This window comes from Asterias rubens, chromosome 2, assembly GCF_902459465.1.
Source record: "Asterias rubens chromosome 2, eAstRub1.3, whole genome shotgun sequence".
NCBI classification, from domain to species: Eukaryota; Metazoa; Echinodermata; class Asteroidea; order Forcipulatida; family Asteriidae; genus Asterias; species Asterias rubens.
Genome location: NC_047063.1, coordinates 229,493 through 257,297, shown reverse-complemented (window position 1 = coordinate 257,297; position 27,805 = coordinate 229,493). Strand labels below are relative to the sequence as shown.

Genomic DNA, 27,805 nt, shown 5'->3' with positions numbered 1-27,805 from the left:
CTCTTGGTACAAACAGGTTGTATCTCTCTATACTTATAGTCGTAGTATTTATTAGGGCATAGCGTATGGATGGTTGTCCAAAGGCTGACTGGAAACTGAATTGGTATTCCTTACTCCTTAGACAGCAATCTTTCAGCTGGAGGACAAAAAGTAATGTCTCTTAATAATTAATATAAATAGTATGCAATTGTGAGAACTAAAATCGTTGAATGAAGTCAAAGCTGACCACCAGCGCCGCCAAATCATGAGACCTATTTCCGACCAGACTCAGAAATAGGGTAAGTGTAGTAAGTTGTAATCTAATTCTCCATAAAACTAATTGGCCCATAGCCGCCAAAATCGAATCGTGCATGCGGCGTGGATTCTGTTTGTTGTGTTAGTTCAAATTCTATTTTCTTCCTCCATGGTTAGTTCCACGACGAGTGTGTAAATCGTAACCGTTAAACGTACATAGCGCCCTCATACGGCTGTTTTTTTCACAGTGTAATATTTCGTTTCAGGGCGAAATCAGAGTTTGAGCGCCGTAGGTGCTTCAGACGGGACATTAAATATTCATTAGCTTGTCAATTAGCTTTAATTTAACGTTTTCACCTGACTTTAGCTTCTTCAGGGAGCCACTTTGTTCTTCATGGCCCCCGGGGATGGTTGTATCCCATCGGTTTCTAAGTTGGTGTATTCGTTCGAATAAGCCATTCTGGCTTCTGGCTTGTTTACACACATTTTATATGCAGTATTTGTAGTACAGTGTTATTGGTCTTGTAAAATATTTGATTCATATAGCAAAATTTTGCAAGGGGGTAGTTTTGGTATGTAGTTGAAGTCATGGGGCGCAAGTAAGAAAACGGACGTGAAGTAAACGTTTTAAAATAATTATTCACTTTATGCAGAATTTAAGTGTGACGTTATTTAAATTTGAAAATTGTAGTTACTAAAGATTTGCATATAGCAAATAATTATTCTGAAACGTTTACTTCACGCCCGATTTCTGCAAACTACTTGCACACCATGACTTCAACTACGTCGTCCAAATACCACCTTGCTAAATTTCGAATAAACCAGTATAGAAACTGATAACATTCAACCATCCCCGGGAGCCACGAATCACAAAGTGGCCCCCTAAAGAAGCTAAAGACAGATGAAAAACGTAATATTGACAAAATTATGAACACATTTTCTTACAAAACTATTGTGAGGTTCTCGCATACAAGATCGAAAATGTGGGTCGTGAGGAGAAGTGCGCGTATTGCGGAATGAAAACAGGTGTCTGAGACGCGCGACTGGGGTTTGTGATTGGTTGATAGAAACACTCGGCGACAAAAAAGACAATGGTCGAATGAACTTGTTATTTTTCAACTTGTTTTGATAACTGACAAGGACTTGTGATTGGTTGATAGTAAAATACACGCGACAATGGCTTGTGATTCATGAACATGTAAATATAACGTTCAAAAGTAACGGCGGTGTATTGGTTAGCTTTAGCTTACTACATAAATGAGATTACTTTGCTAGTTGCCCTATCATGCGGGCCAATAATTTATAAACATGCACCTGAAGGAAGTGGGCGTGTTCTAAACATTTACGTCACACTACTACGAAAATCTCGCGGGGGTACACCGTACAACGTTATTCTAATGGCTTGTTGAACATTATGTCACGTACAACAACACGCGCACGCGCAATAACAACCGGACATCAACCAACTCCCCCCCGGCCCCCCCTCTCTATAAAAACGTACGCATGCGCATTGATGCAATTTGCTATCAGATGGTTGGCTGGTGTATATGTAACTGAACTGGGTGCATTTTCCCGACGGAATGCCAAAGTAACCCACGAAAATCCTCCGTTTTCGTCGTTCTCAGTGAAGGACACGAATAGTTTTTATCTGAAATCTGTCAAAAGTAGATTCAACCTTAACTGTGTTTGAAGTTCTTGCTGGTGTCTGGTGAGTATTGACAAAAATGTGTAGTAAATTCAGACCGGTATTTTTACTCGAGAAATTGCTAGTCATTCATTCTGATACAATAAATGATATTCATTGAACATGTTAAATAATTACAAAACACATGTCCAGGAAACCCGAACTCTTTACTTCCTCACTCACTTGCCCTGCCATGACTTGCAATTTATATCAAGTTGCTGAATTTGAGGGTTGCTGGTTTTGTATCATGGATGTATAAATAGTTGTATTTCTAGTCTATTCAGTGTTCACAGTTCAGTCAGTGAGTTTTAATGCAGTTTATTTTGACATCCCATTTTATATCCATGATCCAGTTGAGTTAGTATCCACTTGTATTTGTAATTACATAATATTGATTGATTGATTGATTGATTGAATTTATTCGGATAAAAATACAGCAAGAACATACTCAAAAAACAAACATATATAAATATTGATTTGATAATAGTAATAGGCCTACTAATACCATGGAGGAGGAATGGTAGTGCACACTTTACGGTACCTACCTTTACCTACACATGTATCAAGTTTCATCAGTTTATAAATTCTTATTTTTTATACTATAGTTATAAATACACTTTCATTACTTGAACTGAATTTTGCGTTCTGGTTACTGAATACTGGCACTGGTATGGTAGTTCCGATAGTTAACATAACCCTCCATGACGGCGGCTTTGCCGTCAGGTGGAGGATTGCGACGTTATCCCAACTACATTCTACAATGTATGGCACTGGGAGTTGCGAAAACGTAACCCTCCTCCCTGGCGGCCATCGGGAGGATGGTCCCGGTTACGTATTGCAACTATGGCACTGGATGGTGCGGTAGTGGGATTTGTAAAACTTGATATTTTTTAAAGGTAGGCCCCTAGCCCTTTTTTAAACCACCGAATGGTTTGAGTTTGAGTCACAGTTTGGCCTCTGCCTGGTAAATCCCCATGTCATGTAGTAAGTGAGAAAAGGGGACCATTTCTATACTTCTACTTGTAGTTTCTACATGTAAATTTGGTTGCTAGCCTTTGCCAAGCTCCTTCTGCGGATTGTAGACAGGCGGGTAAGGCACGAGGCAATCCGTGGGAGATGTCACTAGTCAGGCAAATTTTGACACTAGCCTACACCATTACTGATAATTATTTAGGCCCTAAAAGTACTCATTTATTTCAAAAGCCCGTTTCACACAAGCTTTCTAAACCATGGTCAATGGGAGCGAAATCACATTCCCGTTAAATAATCACAAATTTGCGTCGTGTGAAATGAATCTGTGCGATGAAATCACCACAGACCCGCGTAATAAACAACCGGGATCAAGACCTCCTCCAAAAAATCGTCCCCTGTTTAGAATAGTCGAGTCACTCGTGTGAAATGACACACAGTAGATTACAAAGGTCCTCGGTAATCGCACAACGATCATGCATGCACAAACCATGGAGTTGCATTTCTTTGAACACAAACTTTTAAGCAGCACACGTCATTACCTGATGGAGAAAATTTGTATATTTCAGGTATCCAACAAAATGGTGTCGGTGGCACAATTTGAAAATAAGTTTATGTTATTGCCTTTCTCAAAGTTTGTTTCTTTAACCAAGAAGCTTCCGATCAAGAAAGCCTTGAATCTGGCTTTTCCGCTTGCAATTTCAAACAATCTGCTTTCGGATACATTCATCTTTGGAGTTGGGACGATGAGAAATCGTTTATTTGTTATCATATTGTCAATTCCCTTGACATCCAAACGGATTCATGTTGCAAAACACGTGATCTCACATAAACAAGGGACGTCAAGATTGCAATGTGCGTGGTCATGTGAATGTTGGTCGTGAAATCGCAAACAACCTTTGTGACAGACAACTGGCGCCCACAACAAGGGACGTTGGTCTTCGGCTCTCGTGTGAAAAGGGCGTAAGAGGTTTAACACTGTATTTGCAGAGACTTCAACTTCAATACAACATGTAATTATTGTCAAATTATGGTCAAATTAATTATGGTCGAAATACTTTAACCTACATGTTCTATTTAAATGAAAGGTCTGTTTTCTCACTCCCAGTTTGCTGTCAGGGAATAAAAATTCTACGTGCAATTTGACGCTATTTCTGTGGTTTCATCCTTTACCAACATACTTGTAAAGTATGCTATGCACTGGACCACTTTCCAAGTTGTATTTTTAATTCTCTTCCAGACATTGTTACATTTGATGTTTGATTGTAGAAGTACAAAATAACTAGAAATACACTTTAAAAAAATCTCATCGTTTTTCAATCTAAAGATTCTTCAATATTCCACCCATTCTTTTCCCTGATTCATTGCCGATAAATGACCTTCACATTGCTGTCATTACAATAGCAGGATACCAGTTGACAAGGTTACCAGGGAAAGAAGTGACCTTACTAGTCTTCACCTCACTTGGGTTTCTATTTGATCAGCGCTTCGCCCATTGATAGGGTTGTTCAAGCCTCACAGGGCGTTTGACATTAGTACTGGGTACAATAGCTGGGCGCTGCAAACCAATACTTGCTTATTCATTGAACCAACAACAGAATTGTTTACATACCAATACAAGGCCCCTTATGATCTGAATGTTGTGTGGGGTTGATTCTGGTACAATATTCTGTCAATGTAGGATGATGTAGACAATTTTGTAGAAGTGTTTATGAGTAATTAGCATATTTAAGAGTTTGTTGATTGTTTTTTATTTACTGGTAGGCCTATAACTATGGTATGGGTCCATGATGTAGGGAGTTGTATGAGATATATTGAATAGTGATGAATTACAATATACTTGGTGAAGTGCAATGAAAGTACAAGGTACTTTAATGTTCACTTTTGGATTGGAGTTTGCTTCCAGTTTACTGTGGTACCCTATACAGAACATGGCATGTATTTGTCTTTGTTGTTATCCAATCTATTTAATACAGTATATGTTCTGTCAGAGTCATAAATGTACAACAATAATGTGAGTTTCAGGTTAATTTCCAACACTAGCAGTGCTTTACACTACATGTATGGTTATTTAAAAATGAAATAACTTTTAAAATAACTTTTAAGTCTGTTACATTTACAATGGGTGAACGATTTCACTTGTTTAAATATAGCAAAATGCTTCACCAATGGTAGAATATCATTCATAGCAAAGATAGAAAACACGTTCAAGGTAAAATGACTGGGCAAAGATGCTGGGCATAATGTTCCTTAATAATCCTACAAAATAATGGTCTTTGAAGAAAAGGGCAAGAAGTTAATTTTATAGTGTAATATTTGCCATCCAAAGAAAAGTTTTTACAAATAGTTGTGCGGGTATAAACAAAACCAAAATGTGCATGTCATAATCTTTGTAAATCCATTCGATTTTCAAGTAATCTTTTTAAAGCTAGTCATAAATTATTTATAATTAAAACAAGTTTTGTTAATTACCCAAATAGATACACTATGTGTGGTAAAATCAAAATTAGTTATTCATGATCCCAGGTGCAGTTTTATTCTTTTAAACAATATGGATGATTAAATATCTTGTTAAGTCAAACGGGTCCTTTTTCTGAAACATTTTCTTGTCCTTGAAATTTAAATTTCTTTACCACTTATTTTGTTGTTGTTGCTGTTTTCTTGTGCAGAAATATTTGATCTCCTTGTTTTAAACGAAGAAGATCATGGCGCACATCGCCCTTCTGAAGTGCCCCTTTCTCTCCCGCCTACCTAAAGGCTTTGCCAAGAAAGCAAGCACTTCGCTGTTTACCTACAGTGAGAATTGTCCTGTGATGAGTCAAATCTTGGCTCGCCATGCATCCAAGAAACAAGAGGAGGAAGAAATCAACCAGCAAGAGCATGCAGAGCCAGAAAAAGGTCAGATTGACATTTCTTCATTTGTATTTTCTGCTGGTCAGCTTTATGAATTTTGAACCTGGTTATGATGTTCGATAGGAAGGTGTTCCAAATGTATTGATCCTTGCTAAAGTAATTTTATGATTATTGTGAGTTAAGATTGAAGGGTGAATTAAGGTGTTTGTTTTCTGTGTTGAAATGTAAAAAACTATATTTACAAGGAATTTTACTGGGAAATGACTTCAAGGGTGGATTTAAGAGTTAAGACTAGTTGTATCTTGAGTTAGGACGAGTCAGCGTTTTAGCTAGCGAGCCGTGCACCCGTGTTTTGCACATCCAGTTTTGTGAAATCACGGCCTATTTTTTCAAGCACGGCCTGGCGGTGTAAATCTAGCCGTGCACTATTTAATTATACGTTTGTGTAATCTAGATCAGGCATGAGAATCTTCCGGTTTAAACCGGAATTCCGGTATTTTTCCTTTCAAAATTGTGGTCTCCGAGTGCGATGTGAATTTGCTATAAAATTCGGGGGGTAGGTTTTTGGGGGTATACATTTGGATTTCTCTAATCCCTCTTCTCTAGTCAGACAATGTAAGTTTACCTTTGTAATTGTTATTATCGCGGATCCCCAGACGTCGTTCATGAAATACCGGCACCTGAACAATAAATTGCCGTCCAGCAGCTGGCCCAATTTACGGCTTGTTGTCTTCCTGGCATCGCGCATGCATGCAGCAGCAGCGACAGATGTATAAACTTGCCTCATTCCTTGCTTCGTTTATAGTGGTACGGTTCAATAATGTTTGCGTGTAATGCGCTTGCTGGTGCACACGTGTGGAGACTTTTGAAAGTCTACTGAAAAAACAATGCACGTGTTTGCACCATGTGTACTGTGTACTGTGTACGTGCAGGTTTGCACACGAACCAATGAGCGGCGCGGCACGAATCTGAGATCGCCGGCAGGCCATGGTAAACTGGTACCTGTTATTGCCTCACAACCAGCGAAAGATATATTGGGAACCAGCGAACACACTGTACGTCCGGACGACGTGCTTTCTTCATTGGTTCTATTTCTATGTTGGAGTCTAATCTCAACCTCGTTCCAGTTATACCCTATGCTGAATAACAACCTCTTTCACAAAAACACATCGCTCTCGCCAAATATATAGGCCTATATATATTTTAAAATGTGCGTCGCCGACGGATCGTTAAAATCACAAACATTTAATTGCAAAAGAATTTTTTTTACACAACCGAATTTCAAATCAAGAACCTATACAAATGGTTTTTGGTGAGAAAAAAAAGCATTTTCAAGGGCAGAAATAAGGGATAAGATCGTCAAAAAAAAAAAATATATTATTACTATTATTTTTTCCCCCTTTCTTTTTACCGGAATTGTAACAAAATCGCAGGCGAACCCAAAATTGTTTGAGCTTTACATTCCTTATTTTCCCTTAAACCTATTATAAAAAAAAAAAAAAGGAAAAATCACACAAAAGTAACTGACTTCTACCTGGAAAAATAGGTGTCAGAAATGCATCAGAGACCACCACAGAGCTTCTAAAGTACCCAGAGCTCCCAGCCGTAAGGGACTTCGCGCTGCGCGCTCGTGTTGTGTGCTTAGCACACAAATTTTGGACTCTAAAAATATTGCACTCCCTGTTTTTCATTTTGCACTCCCACTTTTCAAATTCTAGCTAAAACACTGGGACGAGTGTCCTAAGTTTTTAGGATTAGTCCTAAGTTAGGACTATCTTTATGAGTTTGACCATTGGAATCAGTTTTTGGACATGTTATCAATGAAAACTGTACACACCCATAAAGAGACATTTTTGAGACATCATTTATTTAAGCTGAAACTAACAGAGAGGAACTTTGGTAAAACAGACAAATGACAGGGACTTGGATTGGAATGTTTTAGATGTAATCCAGGTTATTAATATTGTCAGATTTGATTTGGTGTTGGGAGCGTTGAGGTCACCAGATTTGATTGGTGTTGGGAGCGTTGAGGTCACCAGATTGATAAACTGAGCTCTCATCCTTGTACCAAATCTGCAGACCGCACGTAGGCCTATATTGTACTGTTTGTATGCACTGTATTTTAAATGTAACGGTTATATGTACATCATTGGTAGCAGTTGGCCTACTGTGTAGGAATGCCTGTGTTGCAAACGAATGTTAGAAGAAGTGTTTAAGGCTCCATAATGTTCACATACATACAATATTAGTTTGGATCTTTAGAGTCTTGGCAATAGTAACTGAATAGTAGGAAAGACTTTTTTTTTTGAGCAATTTCCCTGTGGATTTGTTTATTCTTTAGATTATGTGCCATTGCATTTTGGGTGTGGTTTATCAGTGCATATGTGTACTATGCAACAGGAAACTGAATAGAAATTGATTTTATCAAATGTTTGTTTGGGGGTGGTGCTTCATGTACCTAGATCCCAAAATGCCTAAACCAGGAAGTGAGATTTCGATTTAGATTACTTGTACAAAGTATATTGTGTAAGTTGTACAAATTGGTGTCCAAACTGAGTTTCTTAGACGTTAATGGCTTGAAAACGGTTATAACAAAATTTGGTGTGGCACCTAATCATGAATGCTTTAAAACAGTTACGCTCTAGTACGGGTACCTTTGAATTAATTAGTTATTTATCAATTGAAGGAAGTAAGTTAAGGGAAGTTAAAAAAACATTCAATTCCTGGAAGGACGTTTCTGAGGTTTTATTACTGACAGGATGCACTTAGAAGTACTGCACATGCATCCAGGTGTAATGTTTGAAAATATAAAAGGGCATCATGACACTAAATACTAAACCATCGTTGCGGTTCAAATCTTGTTGAGTTTAATTGCACATAGTTTGTAGGTAGAAATAGACTCTGAACTATACCTTTATGCACACAAGTAAACATGTATTCCATGAAGAGTGTGCAAGATACGTAGATTCTCTTAACGTTTTATTTACAGGAATTGAAAATACTCAAAATTATTCTGAGCATACTCAAGAATGTCCAAACCGCTACAGGGGATTCAGTGCCTTCCATAATGTACAGTGTGTTGTTTCATAATATACTGCTGGGTCAAGTTGCAGTCAGTGCACTGCCAGTTAGTAAGTACACAAACTGTAATGTAAAATAACTGGGTCGACTTTGTGGGGGGGGGGCTTTTTAGTTGAGCACCTAAATCTGAGAGCGTAAAATCCTTGTCTGTGGTGAAAATTGTTTGTTTTTGTTGATTGTTTTTATAAATGGTCAGATTAGACAGTAGCTTTCATTGTAGGTAACATTAACTTTTTACAGTCTTAATCTTTACAAATTCCAAACTCCAAAATTGAATTTGTAGAGGTAAGTGTTACACAAATGTTGCCCACTTGACAGCTAAATTTAATACTGAAACATGGCATTGAAATTGGTTCGAAAAGCCGATTAAATACGTGTGCAGCAGATTTCCTCAGTTGCAGATAGGCTATAAAACCCTCGCCCGTCCCCCAATAACAACAATGAAAAGAAAGGGGAAAGAACTTGCTCAGGGCCAAATTTTATACAGCTGATCAGAAGAAAATACTGCTTGAAAAAGTTCTTTGCCATTGAGTAGCTCACACCACTGAAATGGCGTTGTATAAAAGGCCAGTGTATGTGTGCATGTATATGTAGTCACAACAAATGTAGTTTTGGCTGGTAACCTGTTTCTGTTTTAATACTAAACACAAAAACCTGTAAGGGCTGAAACTTGCTAAGCACAGAAAAGTGGTTGAACGGATTGTGCTTGTGTACATTTTTATGGATAGGGCGCAATATATATGAATAAATAAATTATTACTGTTATAAATATTAATAGCAATACTTTCTATGCTTTGCAAGTTTTTAGTTTTATGTGCTTTAATAGCAAGTTTTGGGGCTTGTGCTTTAAAATGAAATCGGGTATACGTGTTATCTCAAAAAAATATTAATGCACGCATTGTTGACATCAATAATTGTTTACTAACTCCTACCCCCAATAAACGTGCCAAGATTAAATACTTTCCATGAAATCAATCAATTTATTGATGAACTTTACATAAACTGTGCCTTCCGTCATGCTAAGGGGACTCTCACTTTCCTCTTTTCAATCTCAGTTTGTACACACATTTCAATGCTCTTAAGCTCTAGATTAACGGATTGGATCAAATTTGATACATGTTTTTTTTCCCCCTCTAAAAACCGACAATGGTTCAAAGAGTCGGCTTCGGTATTATTTAATAATAATGTTCCTCTAAAGATAGCTATATACCTGCGTCGACAATAGTAAGAGCAGGCGTCATCAATTGATAAATGGAGAGGAGGCATAAACGTTATTTGACTAAAGTGCAAGAGAATAACAGATGCAGTGAATTGAAATGAAATTCAATCATGCTTCAAAGGTTATTCCATTGTGCGATTGCTTTTACATGTAGCTGTCACTAGGAGAGAAAAAAGACAGTAGCATCTTCTAAAGGGTAAAGAAACAAACCAAAAACCAAAAACAGTATCAAACTACATTAAGTAATTTGTATGCTTTATTGCATTGGAAATAAAAACTGACATACTTTAAACGAAATAACAAAATATCTTTATGCACTCTGATTGCAAGACTGGTCACATGGGGAGGTATTAAGACGCGATAATCTGAAAGATTTGGTTTGGTGAACTAGCAAAAAAACAGCCAAAATATACTACCATTGTTGTGTAAAAGGTCTTGTAGTGTAAAAATGTGAGCAGATGTCGCTATAATCCTGTATGTGTGGTATCATTTATTTATTTATTTATTTATTTATAAATGTATGATTAATGGTACAAATGAACATCTAAGCCCTACGCCTGGGCCAAATCATTGCAATTGCCTACATGCCACTGGTTGTTGCCTTAGTGCCCTTTGAATTGTGCCAGTAAAATGTCAATTTCCCTTTTACTTAGAGGTGCACGTACTAAACCAAAACTACCTTGCTCTTAAAAGTACATGTTCCAGGTCCACATGGCATTAACAAATTATGTTTAATATCTCTTTCCGAAACAAATTAATTTGTACAGGGATTAGAAATTAGTGAGTGAAAAGTAAGAATATTTTAACTAATTTTTGAAAAATCATTTTTTATTTTTGTTTTCTTAAGTAGCTGAACCAACTCCAAATATGTCAAAGTGCCCATTCTTGGCTAACATTGAGGACCGACGTAAACTGACTCGCATCGTTGACACGGATCTCATTGATTCTTCCACAAGAGAAGCAGGTAATTCTCATTTTGTTCTGGTTGTTTTCATATTATAGAGCCATATGTACTGACTCAGTTCTTAATTTTGATTTCAGGAAGAATAAGTGGCTTTATGACATAAAGTCATTGATCCAAATGCCCAGGTGCAATCACAGAGCTGCCAACCACGCCCTGATTCTGCAAAAGTTTGCTAAAAATAAACCAATCTTTTAATGTTCTGATGAATAAATTAAAACATCCTGGATAATAGAAACTTTTTCTATCATGTTGAATGTTTATAACTATCTCCCTAATTATTGTACACAATCTCTGTGATTGCATGATGCAAATATTGGCAGCACGCTCAGACTCTTAACACTCCTTGATTTCAACCCTGCACACACAATGATTATAACGTGCTCATAACCTTTGTACACGTGTATCAAGGGAAGGAGACAAATGATAAGAATCTCCTGAATAGGTCTGTGGGTTTTGTATTTTAATATTACTGGTACCTGCAGGTATCAAAACCAACCACTTATAGATCTATAGTTGATAGATCACACTATGTACATTGAACTGTGAGTAGAAGCTTCCAAATAGAAAGATTAATTAATTCCCAAGGCAAGTTGTTCTACCGGAAGGTTAGATTGTAAATTGGATTGAATCGCTGAGAGGGAAATAGGATTATTTCATAGCATCACTTGAGCAGTTAAAGGAGTTTTATTATTGAAAGAATCCACAAACCCTGAGGCAGTTACAAGTATATTGGGTTAAAACTGTGACGTCAGTCCTAGAATCTCATCTTTGAGATGGTAGTCCTAGAATCTCATCTTTGAGATGGTAGTGCTATTTTCAGTTTGTAATGGGCACTTCCCTTGGGAATGCTTTAGTCTGTGGGAAACCTTTTAAAGGGGCACCAAGTTAGAGTTGGAACAGTTGGAGTTCCATTTGGGAAACACTGGGTGTTTGTTATCTCAATATGGGTATATGCACAAAAATTTATCCACATTGGGGCAAAAAAGTAATCCTATAATAGTATTTTAATAAAATATCAAATTGCATGGTGAATAATTTTATTTGTTTATTGAGTAAACAGTGCTTGAAAGCACTGTATACTCAACACTTTCCTGAGTCCTCAAAAAATTAACGTAGTATCACCTGGGTAGGATTGAGTCCCACAACTTTTTCCGTTTCTAGAGCATGTCTTACCTCTAGAACAACAAGCTTTCTTAGTGGCTAGAGGCATCCCAACTTCTACTTTGTTAAACCGTCATGTTAAGATTTGGATGGCATTTTTAATACTTGTTTTCTAACACCTTGTTGTATTATTCTAGTTGTGAAGAGCAGCTTGATTAAAAATGACAGGTCTCCAACTGAACAGACTGAGAACTTCATCAAAGGTTTGTGCACAATTTGTCACATCTCTGCTTGTGTACTGAATGCAATGTTTTGCATCTTGATAAAGAATATTACTTTGGTTTATTCTGAGACCAATTCGTGATATACAAATGTACTTGGTGCTTTCTGAGTCCTACAGGCCTACTACTCAGTTTGGATTTGAACCCACAACCCCTACATCGTACAACTACATACATTCCTGGTACTCAGCAAAGGCTGATCTCTGAGTTTCCCTGATGGTGAAAGACCACACCCCAATAGACCTTTATCACGGTGCAGCCATCTTGAATTTCTCCCATTGATGTAACCAAACTAAGGCTGGAAGAACAAAATAGTCATGTTCCTATTTTCAAAATGATTATTAGCATGCATTATTGTTATTTGATACGAGGAACATGACCAAGACGGAGGCAGCTGGATAGAGCTGCTAAAGCACAAATACAATTTACAATACAATGGGCTTTTATATAGCGCCATTTCATGTAGACCACAGCGCTTTAGACAAAAACTAGCTAAGCACAACAAGAATATGCTTACCATAATAAAGTTACCAGCCAAACTACCATTTAACGTGTACAGTTTGTGAATGGTATCCTGCTAGTTTCTGCTCAGCAGAATATGTTAAGCAATATTTTCAGCTTAAGCAGCTCTTGAGTCCAGTTCAAACCTGTTATTGGTTGGTAGCAGTTACCACAAGACTTTGTTGTTTTCTGATACAAGCAATGATCTAACTTCATTCTTGGTTGCATTTCTTACTAGATAATGGTACATTTGACTACAACAAGTTTCTGCATATGGAGGTGGAACGTAAGAAGCAGGATCACACTTATCGCATTTTCAAGAAAGTGAATCGTAAAGCAGAATCATTCCCCTATGCTCAGGAGTACTCCAGTAATGAGGCGTTTGATGGTCAGTCGATATCTGTATGGTGCAGCAACGACTATCTAGGAATGAGTCGACACCCAAAGGTCACTGAGGCTGTCATGTGAGTAACATTATCCAATCAACATAGAGCTGCTAGAGCAGAAAATATTGCTTAACTTCTCTCTGCTAAGCAGAAATGAGGAGGATACTAATCACAAATGTTGTTTTGACACGGCACATTGGCTGTTAACTTTATTCTGGTACATGTAAGCATCTTTTTGTGCAGCTCTATGAAGTTGGTCTCGGAACTTGAATATATGAGAGACTTCACAGTCATTTGCCATTACTAAAATCTCTATATTTTGTATATCTTTTATTCAATGTTCCAATATCAGTTTTGATTTTCATGTAAATACATTGTCGCCAAGCACTTGAACGATTTGAACCAAAATGGCACTCTCAACAAATATATGATAAAACCCTATTTATTTTGAATATAACAATCCCAATATACAAAATGTATTACTGTAGATGTAGGTGTAAAGCCTTTGGTGCACATCAAGTCCTCATTAGATTTCACTCATTGAGTGTGTAATGGAACATCTGTCATGTAATAAACACCCAACACTTCACTCAGTGTTTTGTACTGAGTGGGCGAGAGTGCCGTCTGTGGAAGAGGTTAACATTCAGGATGGAGATTGTGTTGTTTTCCATCTTGCTCCATGATGAGTTTGTGGATGGAGATTGTGTTGTTTTCCATCTTGCTCCATGATGAATTTGTGGATTGTTAAGGGCCCAATACCGTAGGCAAAGAATCGATGCTTGGGGAAGCAGGGAATTCTGCGCTTACTTGTATGTCAAGCGTATTTCACAGGTTAGCAGAGAATTTTGGCTTGTGCATGTGCGTATGTCACTAGGCCTGCTACGCTTACACAGCTAGCGCAGATTGCTTGCTGTGCAAGCAGAGAATGATGATTGTTAGCGCAGAATTCAGCGGTAAGCAGAGTCATGATATCTGGGCCAGGTGGATGATTTAGACTCAAAGTACCGTCTTGTCACGTTTGCAACAGTGTATTTCCAGGGTTTCTCTTTGATCAGACATTGTTTGGATATTGTTGGACATTAAATGCAATCGAGGGCCTCCTCTCTCTCTATTGAACCACTGGAACCTTATTGTTAAAACCCTTATTGTCCACTGATACTAGCCTAAGGTTACATGTAAATCAGATTACTGTACATGAAATACATGTATCTCCACTCATCCTCTTTACACCCAGACAGTGATCCATCTGCGTTTAAACACCCTCGGAGACGAGACTTGTAGGTCAGTTCCTGGTCCCTGGTAGTCAGGATGTGGAATGCTCTACCGGGGACCAGATTAACTTATAAAGATGTATTTATTCTCTTAATGTTTCTGATTATTATAACATTCGTCATCTGCTCGTCTGGCACTATCCCTTTCCCCCATATTTTACCCCCAGACTCTTCGCACTAAATAATTGTGTATTCTATTAACATGGGGAATAAAAGAAACAACAATTTTGTTTTCCTTGGGGAAAAACAGAGCCCCATAAAGGATATTAATGGTCCCAACCTGTTCGTTCATTAGCAGCCGGCCCAATTCCTAATAATTCATCTTGTATAGAGTACATTACCTTGAAACCTCAAGGGGATGTTGAACAATTGGTATAATTTGGCCTGAAAACAATTATTAACTTGACCACATTGGCGCCATCATCCTAGAATTGTGTCCATTTCAAATGAAGTCCTTGAGAAAGAATCTGGACCTTGAGTGAAGTAGCAATTTGTGGCATATGGATCTACTACTAGAGTGGTTTTAGTTGAGGTTCTTTCTAATAAAGTACAAACCTGGAGGTGTTTTTTGTTTTATTTTATGTTATTGGTTAGTTTTATGGAGACTTTGGCAGGGGGATTTTGACTTGCCTTCCACCTCTGGGACCCCTGTTCAAATCTCACTGGGGGCACTATGTGGATTGGGTTTCAAGTCCCTACTTGACTGCGTGGGTTTCCCTGAAATAATTCTTTTGGGTTTCCTCCTACATCTAAAACTTAAATTTCTTCATTGTCTTCTCTCTTCTCATTTGACTCTAATAAGAGCGTTGAGAATATTAGACCCAGTTTCAGTTTTTTATTTTATTTTTTATTACATATCCAACAGTAATAAAGAACTGACAATAACAATAGATATTAATTGTTTTTTCCCCACCAGGAAAGCGGTGCAGGAGCATGGCACAGGGTCTGGTGGAACTCGTAACATCTCTGGTAACTCCACATACCATGAACAGTTGGAAGCATCGTTAGCCAAACTACACCAGAAGGACTCTGGTCTACTCTTTACCTCATGCTTTGTAGCAAATGATTCAACTCTATACACTCTGGCTAGATCCCTGCCAGGTGAGATCTCTGCTATTATTACCCACACCACCAAGGTCTTTATCTAATAGTGGTCAGGACATGCATTGAAAGCTGGAATTTCCTCAAGTTTTAAAATAAAAATTGCAAATAATATATGTAGACAAGGCATACTCTAGTTTAATGAAGACCGCCCATTTATTGTTGCCTATATATTTATGATTTGGGATTGAACAAAGCAAAATTGACCAGAGCGGGGTTAAACCAACGACCTCTGGATTAAAATGTCGGCTCTCCACCAATTGAGCTATCTAGCCCTATGTTGGCGGTCTCCCTATTTTGACAATATATTTGTTCCAGTGCCAGTCAAAAGCAATTTAAAGGCACTGGATGTGTTTGATTGTTGTCAAAGACCAGTATTTTCAATTGGTGTATTCAAACATACCACATGCATAAACAAAAAACCTGTGAAGATTTGGGCTCAATAGGGGACTTCCGGGACGCTTGGTGGCAGTAGACTTACCAGGTAAAATCCATTGTTCTTGATAATGTGCGCTTGGTGGCAGTAGACTTACCAGGTAAAATCCATTGTTCTTGATAATGTGCGCTTGGTGGCAGTAGACTTACCAGGTAAAATCCATTGTTCTTGATAATGTGCGCTTGGTGGCAGTAGACTTACCAGGTAAAATCCATTGTTCTTGATAATGTGCGCTTGGTGGCAGTAGACTTACCAGGTAAAATCCATTGTTCTTGATAATGTGCGCTTGGTGGCAGTAGACTTACCAGGTAAAATCCATTGTTCTTGATAATGTGCGCTTGGTGGCAGTAGACTTACCAGGTAAAATCCATTGTTCTTGATAATGTGCGCTTGGTGGCAGTAGACTTACCAGGTAAAATCCATTGTTGGTGATAATGTGCGCTTGGTGGCAGTAGACTTACCAGGTAAAATCCATTGTTGTTGATAATGTGCGCATGCTCAGAACTATGTAAACATTGGACATTTACCTGGTAAGTCTGCTGCCACCTAGCGTTCCAAAGTCTCCTATTGGTCATCGCATTTGCAAGAAAATAATGAAAAATAAAACATTATTTGAGTAAGAAATTACTGCTTTCTCAAAAACTATGTTTCTCACAATGTTTTATACTATCAACAGCTCTCTCCATTGCTAAACAAGTCCTGCCATTTATCATTTCTGTAGTATTTACAAAAATGTATGAGTTGGGGTTGAAAGAAAAATTTACCTGAGCTGGATTTAAGCCAACAACCTACGGATTAGCGTGGCGACGCTCCACTTACTCTGCTTAGCCCTAATGTCGTAAGCTCCCTATTTAAGGATATATTTGTTCGGTTTGCCAGTCAGAAGCCATAGAACCTGTAACTGCTGTATAGCTGGGGATTACAGTCACACGCATGTTTACCATACAACCTTTTAAATATTTACTTTGTGTTTTTGCATGATTTTTCCTATCAGGTTGTGCGATTTATTCTGACGCAGGGAATCATGCCTCCATGATTCAAGGGATACGAAACAGCGGTGTACCCAGGGTTGTTTTCCGCCATAATGACGTCGCCCACCTTGAAGAACTCCTACAAACATCTGATCGTTCAAAACCTAAAATAGTTGCCTTTGAGACAGTTCACTCTATGACAGGTTAGTTTACACAACTTGAAGAGTTCAGTTTCGGGAGAGATTTGTTCCACAGAACATAATGTTCATTTTAAGGAGCACCTTACCTTGTGATTGGGCGCTTTGTGCTATAACAAGCATTTGTTTTGAAATGTACTTTTCCCGTTGGTTGTATTTCAAGTGGCAAGTTTATGTTTTTTGTATCACTCATTTGCAATCGTCTTTCTCACCATTCCTTGTGGGATTTACTTTGATGCATCAGTTTATAGTAGATGTATATCTTGAGTTTTTCTCCTTGATTTAAGCCAGTCTAGACGTTTAGATTATAACCATTTGAAATTGCAAATAAGGAAGCTTCATAACTAAGCTGCTAAACTGCAAACTTTCCCAGCGTTAATCCAACCATTGCAAAGTTTGCAATTCAACCTATTTACTATCACCATTGTGTAGGTTCAGTATCAACATGGTGTGAAACCACACAAAGTGAAGCTGTAATCCATGGTGCCCACATGCCGTGTTGTACAATACTTCTCATAAGCTGTAACCTAGACACATCAGTCCTGATAATATACGCAGCCAACTGCATTTAAGCACTATACATTAGCAGATCACAAACCCCCCTCATTTTAACACTTCATCGGGTAAGCCAAGCAAAAATTTTATCGGGAGATTAACCTGTGACTGCTCAGCCAAAAGCGTTGCAATTCTTCTGGAACCAACATTTCATCAAAAGATTTTAAATGCAACCTACCTGAGATTAGTTCTGGTGGGATGGTTTTGTATGAAGACAAAATTCACAGTCCTTGACTGTGTGACTCTTTGAGTTAAATTCACACTAATAGATGTTAAATGTGTAAGGGTTGAAGAATATTCAATTTGGTTTTACCTTTGTACAATAATAATAATAATAATAATAATAATAATAATAATAATAATAATAATAATAATAATAATAATAATAATAATAATAATAATAATAATAATTTATTCATTTATATTGCGCCCATTCCATAAAATGTACACAAGCGCATAACAAAATAATTATAAAAATATAACATTTCACAACAGGAAAATATACAGCAATCCAAACAAACTGAAAATACAAGAACCTTACAGGACAATCCGAAGAGTTAAAATAGCAAAACATAAGACAGACCAAAACAAACTAGTAAAGGAACAATTCCATTCTTTGTTAGCACTGACACTATTCAGTTTATGTTATTTCCATTCTGTTCAATCAAACAGTGTTGAATTCGGTGTATTGATCAATTGACTGTCCACAATTATCAATGTTTTCACAAGCAAACATTACGTACACTTGGAGGGAGGGGATTACTGCCCGCCATACACTTTCATTTTTGGAAAAAATGTTAATCTATAAAAAACATATCTAGGTATCTAAGACGATATTTTGTTACCTTTTGAAATTCAGACAAGCTGTATGCAGGAAGTTACTGCCTTAATCTGTTTAAACATGTCTATGTCCAACATTTCTTTTATCAGCTGTGCTTGTTGTAAAAAGGGTTTGCATGAAATTCACATTCAATGATCTTGATGTGGAAAAGTGAGGGGGAAAAAAAAAAAAAATTCTTGTACACTCTTAAGGGGGGGGGGAGGGCATTACAAAAGTGACAGTTTGCAGAGATACCAACATACACGATTTGGGCGTAGCAAATACGATTTCGAGCCGTGACTACGACGCTACGATAATACTCAATAAAACACGCTAAACAAGCCGCCCAATATAATTTTATTACATCGTACAATACATGCAAACAACTAATGAACTAGTGGAAATAAAAATTAAGAAAAATATCAAAACAATTGTAACAGAAAAGAAATAAACACTTTTAATTTTAGAACGCAGTGTTGAATAATAGCGGCGAATTCACTCGAACAATGTACTCGACATAATGATTGTTGCGTGCCCTCCCCCGCTGGCTGGCCGGCTGAGTGTGCATTTTTTACGCTAGTGCATTTCTGCAAGATCGTACCCATTGATCTCTATTACACGATGGGGAATAGTGCACACGTGCGTGGGGAATGAGGTTGTGTGTGAGCTAACGTGTCACAGTAACCTCATTCCTCATGTATCCACTATTATTGTGCCCACGCTGGCTGTACATGTACTTCATCGAAGCTTGGCAAAAAAAGTACGAAATAATGGCGACAATGCCCAAAATACGGACACGTATTTTTTGCCCAAAATCCGGACACGTTTTTTTTTTTTTTTTTTTTCTCTCTCTCCCAATAGCTTGTTGTGGCGTTTCTGATCATTAAAACAAAAACATTTAAGGAAGACCACCCTTTTTTATGTTACATTTAAGTAAGGCCACCTTTTTTTATGACACATTTATTTTTGAAACATAGTCAGAAGATGAGGGAAATCAGGGTTTTTTCAATTTTTTTTTCACTGGCCACTATAAACATTTGTAGCTGTTCTGTTGATGCATACAGGTAATTGTTATTTCACAACAATGCCTGAAAATGAGCTAATTAGCATTGTAGAGAGTAATAGAAAGATCGGTTTAGGGAGCCCAAGCTGCGCTCGCCCTAAACATTTGGGAGATGCTACTCTTTTTTAAAAATCAATGTTGGCATCTCTGAGTTTGTACGCTTGTGAAAATGTTGGAATTGTGAATGGCCCCTATAACAAACATTCACTGTTGACATCCAATGATGTCATTTTTCAAACTTGACGCTGAGAGAGTATAATACAAAATGATATTTGACACCATTTTAACTTGAGGTAAGAGACTTGTAATGTTACTCCACAAACTGAATTTGACCTTAAGAGCCATCTTTAATAAAGTAAAAACCTACTTTCTTTGTAACCAATATCTTTCTACAATCTTCATCTGCATTTCCTCAAATTCCTGTATAAGGTAACTAGAATGAATCCAAGTTTCACTTTGGTATTGATATTGATAATTGCTTCATAATGGATATTGATATTTTTGTATCAGGTGATGTATCCCCATTGAAGGAGCTGTGCGATGTAGCTCATCGCTACGGAGCTATCACCTTTGTTGATGAGGTTCATGCTGTGGGTCTGTATGGAGACCATGGGGCTGGAGTTGCTGAACGAGAAAACTGTGTAGATGATATTGATATCATCTCTGGTACATTAGGTAAGGTTGGACCCAATATAGGAGGGCCCAATACTGTTACCCGTACTGCATCAAACAATCACAACCTTGTCATGGTGCTCTGATTATGATGGTATGCCTGATCCCATGTTAACAATAATCAGTTTACTAGTGCAGTCTTCAATCCAACACCATTCAGTAACGCAACCCCCCAAACTGTTGGACTCTGATTATGGTGGTATGCCTGATCCCATGTTAACAATAATCAGTTTACTAGTGCAGTCTTCAATCCAACACCATTCAGTAACGCAACCCCCCAAACTGTTGGACTCTGATTATGATGGTATGCCTGATCCCATGTTAACAATAATCAGTTTACTAGTGCAGTCCTCAATCCAACACCATACAGTAACGCAACCCCCCAAACTGTTGGACTCTGATTATGGTGGTATGCCTGATCCCATGTTAACAATCAGTTTACTAGTGCAGTCTTCAATCCAACACCATTTAGTAACGCAACACTTACACTGGGCCCACTTTCATGGCTGTGCTTACCGACCGGTGAATTCTGTGCTTGCGCTGTGTAGGCGTAGAATAAACATAGGGGTACACATGCACATAAGCAAAAATTCCCTGCTAACTCATGAAGTACGCTTGACGTAAGCACAGAATTCCCTGCTTCTGCAAGTGTGGGTTCTCTGCTTACGTAAAGCAGAGCTATGAAATTGGGCTAAATTATGGAGGTACACCATGCCTGACTCATGTCAAGTTTGGATCCTTAGTTCAGACCTAGCTTCCCTGAATATACCGAGCATGAACTCAAATCATTTTAACGCTGTTTGTAAAAAAGCTCCTACAAAACAATATAATTTGCATTTGGTTGCATTAATGTTTCCATAAAGTGAACAATTATGATGAGAACTGCCACTCGCTGTAAAGTGTTAGTCCTAACTGTATTACCCTATTGTTCTTTCAGGTAAGGCCTATGGTATGCTTGGTGGTTATATCGTTGGCTCATCAGACCTGATTGATATGGTACGAAGCTATGCAGCTGGCTTCATCTTTACTACAGCACTACCTCCAATGATCTTAGCTGGTGCTATTGCCTCTATACAAGTAAGTTCAGTTCAAACATTGTCATTTGATTGGAGGATTGCATGTCACATGGCATCCTTGTCATTTGATTGGAGGACTGCATGTCACATGGCATTCATAAAAGGCCTTTTACAAACATTGGGCCTCAATCCTCCTCTTCCGTTATGTCACTTTTACACTCTTTGATAAGATTAGAATGACCAATGATAACCAAAGTTATTTGGGCCTGCAGCCCTCAGTTCTAATGAATCGTTCATTGCACCAGCCTCTCCCACCCACATCCACCCCCTCCCCCACTCCAATGGGAGGTCATGCACCAGCCTCTCCCACCCACATCCACCCCCTCCCCCACTCCAATGGGAGGTCATACAAGGGTGGGGGGGGGGAAGTCAAGCATGCCTAGTGTTTATGGGCTTTTTACTGAACCAATAACTGATATACGTGTGATGTCATTGTAGTATTCATAAGATTATTGCTTGCATTTTTAAATTGTTTCTTTTTCTTTCTTCTTTTTTCTGTGTTGTACCTTTCTTGTACTATTTAATGATGCATATTTGAGAAGTGTATTTGATTAACGATGTGTCTTTCAGTTGTTCAAATAAAATATGTGTTGTTTATAATTTGTGTTTATATTATTAATCCATCCATTGTTTTCTTCATTCATTTTTTAAAGTTGCATATAGTGTATTCCAATGTCATACATGTATTTGTTAGAATCATTTTGAAATTAATTAATTATTGATTATAAAGTGTATTTTTAAATGTTTGTATCTTGTACAATATTTATATTCTTTCCTTGTCTGTAATTGGGGGCTTTTTCTGTCGGATTGGCAATTAAGTAGTTAGAACTTACATGAGACCATAGAGTATGTAGACCATACAATTTACAATAGTATTGCCAGAATGATGTTTGCTTTTCACTTTCAAGCATTGGAAAGTGCTAAGAAATATGGTCTGCTTAAAAACATTTATTATTATTATTATTATTATTAATTATTATTATTATTATTATTATTGTTTGTGAAAAAGGTAACTTTGCTAGCATTGGTACTATTCCAATAGCTGTTTTGACCAGCATTCTATCAATGTTTATTGTAGGTACTAAGTAGCCCAGAAGGCCAAACTTTACGAGTACGTCATCAGGAGACAGTGAGAGATTTACGCAGTAGACTCAAGGAAGCTGGTCTACCAGTTATTACATGTCCAAGTCATATCATTCCTATTCATGTAAGTCACTATTCATATTCTATCTGAATTGGCTATGGCTGGTTCACAACCTAATCACACATTGAAGTATAGCAACATCCTTAGTAACAGAACCCTACACTGGCACGCATGTTTTTAGCTATCGTCCAATCATTGAGCCCAGTGAGGGTGCTTTTTGACCCCAGTGAGGGTGCTTTTTGATCCCAGTGAGGGCGCTTTTTGAGCCCAGTGAGGGCGCTTTTTGAGCCCAGTGAGGGCGCTTTTTGAGCCCAGTGAGGGCGCTTTTTGAGCCCAGTGAGGGCGCTTTTTGAGCCCAGTGAGGGTGCTTTTTTAGCCCCAGTGTGGGTGCTTTTTTAGCCCCAGTGAGGGCGCTTTTTGAGCCCAGTGAGGGCGCTTTTTGATCCCAGTGTGGGTGCTTTTTGACACATGATAGCAACAGACAAAGCTATAGCCGCAGCTGCCATTTTGGAAGCAGCCTCATTTTCTCTGTACCCAGAGGGTAAATGGGTACCTATGAGGGCAGAGATGGTTATTTTAATTGATTTAGTTCGATGCGCTACATACTTGGCTGCTTAGGCTGCTTAAAGTAAACTAACTGGCACTAAGGGTAGTATCACTAATGTGCCATAGAGTAGCATATTGGCTTTTTGTTAACGTACATTATTATTATTAATGTTATTAAAAAAACATCAGCTTTCAGCGTTGATAGTACAAACAAGATAATATTAACGTTAATACCTAAACCGTCTTCAGATTTCAAAACAAATACAATTATAAGTACTATCTTTGAATTCCACTTTTTAAAATCTATGAAATAATTGCATGTCTGCCTTGTATGCCAATGTGTTTTTAAGAATGTTTACTAAAGTACTTTATTGGCTGGTAATTCTCTTGCAGGTTGGCAATGCAGAAGACAACACAAAAGTGGCCAACTACCTTCTTCAAAAATATGGCATCTACGTCCAAGCAATCAATTGCCCCACGGTTGCCCCAGGTGAGGAACGTCTTCGCATTGCACCCACGCCGTTCCATACCCCAGCCATGATGGATACATTTGTTGAGTCTTTGGTGCAGTCTTGGACTGACTGTGGTCTGCATCTAGATACATCAGCCAAGGATAGCAGACAGCCTAGCTTGATGGAGTGTAAGTTCTGTGAAGAACCGCGGCCGTTTGACATGCTGTCACAGCTGGAGCGAGAATTCTTCTTGAATGGCATCTTCAGACCAGCCATGGCATCAATGGCTGAATGATGGAGCAGTCATCTCGGATTGGACCTCTGAATGATTTCACTTCTGATTTGACCTCTGAATTTACCTCTAATTTGACCTCCAATTTCACCTCTGATTTCACTTCTGAATTCACCTTTGATTTCACCTTTGATTTCACCTTTGATTTCACCTCTGATTTCACTTCTGATTTCACCTTTGATTTCACCTGTGATTTTACCTCTGATTTCACCTCTGGTTTGACCTGTGATTTTTACCTCTGATTTGACATCTGATTTCACCTCTGATTTCACCTTTGATTTCACTGGCTTCACCTCGGATTTCACTTCTAATTTGACCTCTGATTTCACCTCTAATTTGACCTCTGATTTCACCTCCGATTTCACTTCTGATTTCACTTTTACCTCTTCACCTATTTCTTAAAATGATCTTCTACTTGGAGGGACCTTAGTCTCCACACTGTAGTACACTTGTAACCAACGTATCATCCGAAGAATACATAACAGCCCTCCCTATTAGTCAACTGACCATACTATGTCATAAACTGACCAATCATAATTGTTAATGGTTAATGGTCTCAATGTTCACTTGTTAAGTAAGTTACAGTGTATGATGGTTATTCTGATCAAGTATTTTGTGGTGTAAAGTTGGCTGTTGTTAACACGATCTCGGATCAAGACGCCAGTTAAAACGAGGCATTTCACCAATCCTGAACTGCATGTTTCTATATCTAAAATAAAAATGGAAGATACGAGCACGGTCATAACGAGAACACAGATAATACAAGATAGTTTTGCGGCCCCATGATAACAAAGGTAATCTTAAAGCGAAAGCTTAACATGTTTCTTAAGTTGTGGAACCGGTACCTAGCAGCTACTACGTTGTATAATAAGCCATCCTTCCTAATTAATCCCTCTGTCAATCTAAAAGTGTCTGCAACAAATTCAAATATTTCATCCAATGATGAATTGTTAATCAGCACTTTTTCTTTTCTACTCAAAGAAGGAAAAACATAAACATGCAACTGTCCAGTTATGTCCAGTGGTAACTTGAAGCTAAGCAAAACAAAGGTAATGTCCTACACTCCCCCCCCCCCCCAAGACATAAACTAGTTAGTTAGTGTGGAGTTTTTTTTTTTTTAATATATGTTAAAAGCAGTACTAATTTGTTAGTGTGATCTGCTTGATATCTTTTCTTTGAGACTGGCCCATGACATTTGTCTTCAATGCACAGGCATGTAGGTGTAGTGCAGATGGAGGCCCAAGTTCAGCTACTTCAACCAGTGGGTCATGACCTTTACAATCTCACTCAATCCTATCCATGGTCAAAATCGCAACCAAAGTAATACATGTAGTAGATATTTATTCTAAGCAAAAATTTGACATCTCTGACTTTGCTGTCAACTTGCTACTGCTGACCAATCACATGTTTGTAAAATAAAAAATTATATCAGGGCAATAAAAGATGTGTATTTATATCACATAGCATAATGTTCTAATTATACTGTTGTGAAATTGGTCGGTGTGATTTTAAAAAGGCTAAATACTTCTGTCATCCTTTTTTTGTGGGTAGATTAAATTTGAAATTTTGGTTGTGAATTTGGTGGGGTTTGGATTGTAAAGTGATCGTAGGACCATAGCACCCAATCCTAAATTGAATTTAAAATATTGTGTCTGCCACAAATTATGCAGCCTTCTTCCAGTACAGTGCGACCATCACATAACTCAGGATAAACTACACTTGGTTCTAGTCATATTTTGTTGCGGCAAAAATATGACATTTAAAACGTCATGTTGTGATTAGACATAATTGGGGGTAGAAGTAACTTCAGCAGCAATTCTGACGTTACACACATTTTCCTATCAAGCTAATATAATGGTGATGCGATTTCTTGAATTTCCACAGACTCGGCCCAAATAATGGGCAGTTTCTTCATGATTTCCTATATTTGCTGTCCTTGAGAAAGGAAACTATTCAATGTTTAGAATTTATTAAGGCTGCAAAGTTGATATTATTCGAAAAAAAATTGTAATTACAGAATTTTTATTTTAGATGAAATACGTATATTAATCATATTATAGTTATAATTTTTACGGTTTTAATTCCGGATAAATATATATGTTTTTCTTAAAAGTGGTAGTAGTGAGATGTTGAAGTATTTCCTCACTTGAAGGAAATGTGTTCCTATGGGATTAGAATAGATTGATTCCTTTTACATCTTCATCATTTCCTTGAAAAAATATAAATTTCAGGAAACAATATTGTATATTTATGTTAATGTTGTAGTTGAGATTATTTTTATCGGCAAAATGGGTTATTCTAAATTTATAAGCTTACTTGTTCTTATTCTGCTAGAGATAGAACATGTATTGTTCAGGATTCTTTATTCGCATCTGATGACGCACATTGGGTAAAATACAAAAATATACATTAACAAGTTTAAAATCGAAAACAGAAGAAAATTTATAAACAGCACCACATTGAACAGCAACCAAAAATGAACAGGTGCAGATGCTTTTGCAACGGACAATATTACACAAACATTGAATGCACACATTGATTCATCGATTGCAGACTAATCACAAGGTTCATTTTAAACGTTTCCATTTAACCAGGCAAAGCCAAGTGAATTGAACAAGCCAGGTTTTACAAAGTGATTCTATTCTACAACGATGCTTGAAATAAATACGTTAAATTTTGGTTTTTATATAACTCGCACTTAGAGCCTTGTCATTTGAAATTTGTTTTACCATAAACACAACAAAAGATTCAGGAACTTTTCCACTTTCTAAAACCCCTTCAAAACAACATGGGAACTCCATGTAGACATCAATCATCTCATCGTGAAACAACCTTGCCTCATTTGGACAAATCAACAAGGAAACAGTACGAAGCATCCTATAGCTATCGATATAGGACTCCTATTGACCCAATTCACCTGACGTCATCATCAGAATAATCTTGGATGCGCCATTTTGGTGGTCAATGTCACTGCGCATTATTCATTCGAGTGCGGATTTTAGGCGACATGGCATTTACACATAAACCTATTGACCACCAAACATGCCAAAATGGTGAGTGTAGTACAGTCGCTGTGTGTAGTGCGTGCTTGCAAGGGGTCAATATTAAATTTTGGAGTGCGCTGCATGGCAAAATTAAAGATACATGTGACATACATTCCACCAATCAACTGGCGAGGATCTGTGTGTTCGGTAAAAATGGTTCCACAGGTTTGATGGCAAAAAAATAAAACAATCAAAATTAATGTTATGCAACTTGAATCTTAGACTAAATTTCTGGTGTTTGGAACCCCACCCCCTAAAATAAGATGTATATTTTGCTCTGTGATTAGCTATATGGTTTGGGTTTTAATTTATTTAAAACATTGGAAATATTTGAAATATGCGAAGTGGTACTTGTTTTAGGTAAGGATTAGTATTACTGGGGCTGGTATTGGGTAATCTGTTATATTGATTTGACTAATAAAGCTAGATTTTATTAAAGTCAAGTCTTTGAGTGTTGTTTATTCTTGTTATACTGAGAACTGGTTCCGTACAGAATGTAGATGTCATTTTTTAGTTTGAAATTCTTCCAAACTAGTTTTGAGACTGGTTTTGGTCCGAGTGTTTGTGTTGAACCATCAGTTCATGGTCTCCCAAGGGAGCTTCCCTATATGGTGCTTTAATGGGTCCAATAATAACTTATTTTTGTATTTCCTCAATAGCTCGTTTCACTGTGTTCATCCCGGAGTATGTACCTATTGAATATTTGCGCCAATGATGATGTGTTTTAAACTAGGTATTACCAATTTGTACATTTCCCCCCCCTTCAGTGTCTCAAACGGATGTTTATACCTTATTTGACAAAGGAAAATTGCTTATTAAATTACATGTTTTACCTTAAATTTGCCCAGAAATTTGCGATGCATCTTTCAGATAAACACAAACAAAAGGAACA

At 37.7% G+C, this 27,805-nt stretch overlaps 1 protein-coding gene across 4 annotated transcripts; it reads left to right on the top strand.

Annotated features, from left to right (window-relative positions):
* On the top strand, positions 1-27,351 carry LOC117306793 (5-aminolevulinate synthase, erythroid-specific, mitochondrial-like). Of its 4 annotated transcripts, none has more exons than XM_033791306.1 (11): positions 1-278; positions 5,557-5,785; positions 10,888-11,004; positions 12,303-12,368; positions 13,126-13,351; positions 15,461-15,645; positions 17,076-17,255; positions 20,198-20,362; positions 21,297-21,436; positions 22,514-22,642; positions 23,519-27,351. In XM_033791306.1, the coding sequence occupies exons 2-11, from the start codon at positions 5,593-5,595 to the stop codon at positions 23,870-23,872; spliced, it is 1,755 nt and encodes a 584-aa protein (XP_033647197.1). In that variant the 5' UTR covers positions 1-278; positions 5,557-5,592; the 3' UTR covers positions 23,873-27,351. The 4 variants fall into 4 exon arrangements, with proteins under 4 accessions (XP_033647197.1, XP_033647196.1, XP_033647198.1 ...); XM_033791305.1 differs by lacking the exon at positions 1-278 and adding an exon at positions 1,760-1,942; XM_033791307.1 differs by lacking the exon at positions 1-278 and adding an exon at positions 1,761-1,942 and having other exon boundaries at positions 10,891-11,004.
* Positions 27,352-27,805: the final 454 nt, after the last annotated feature.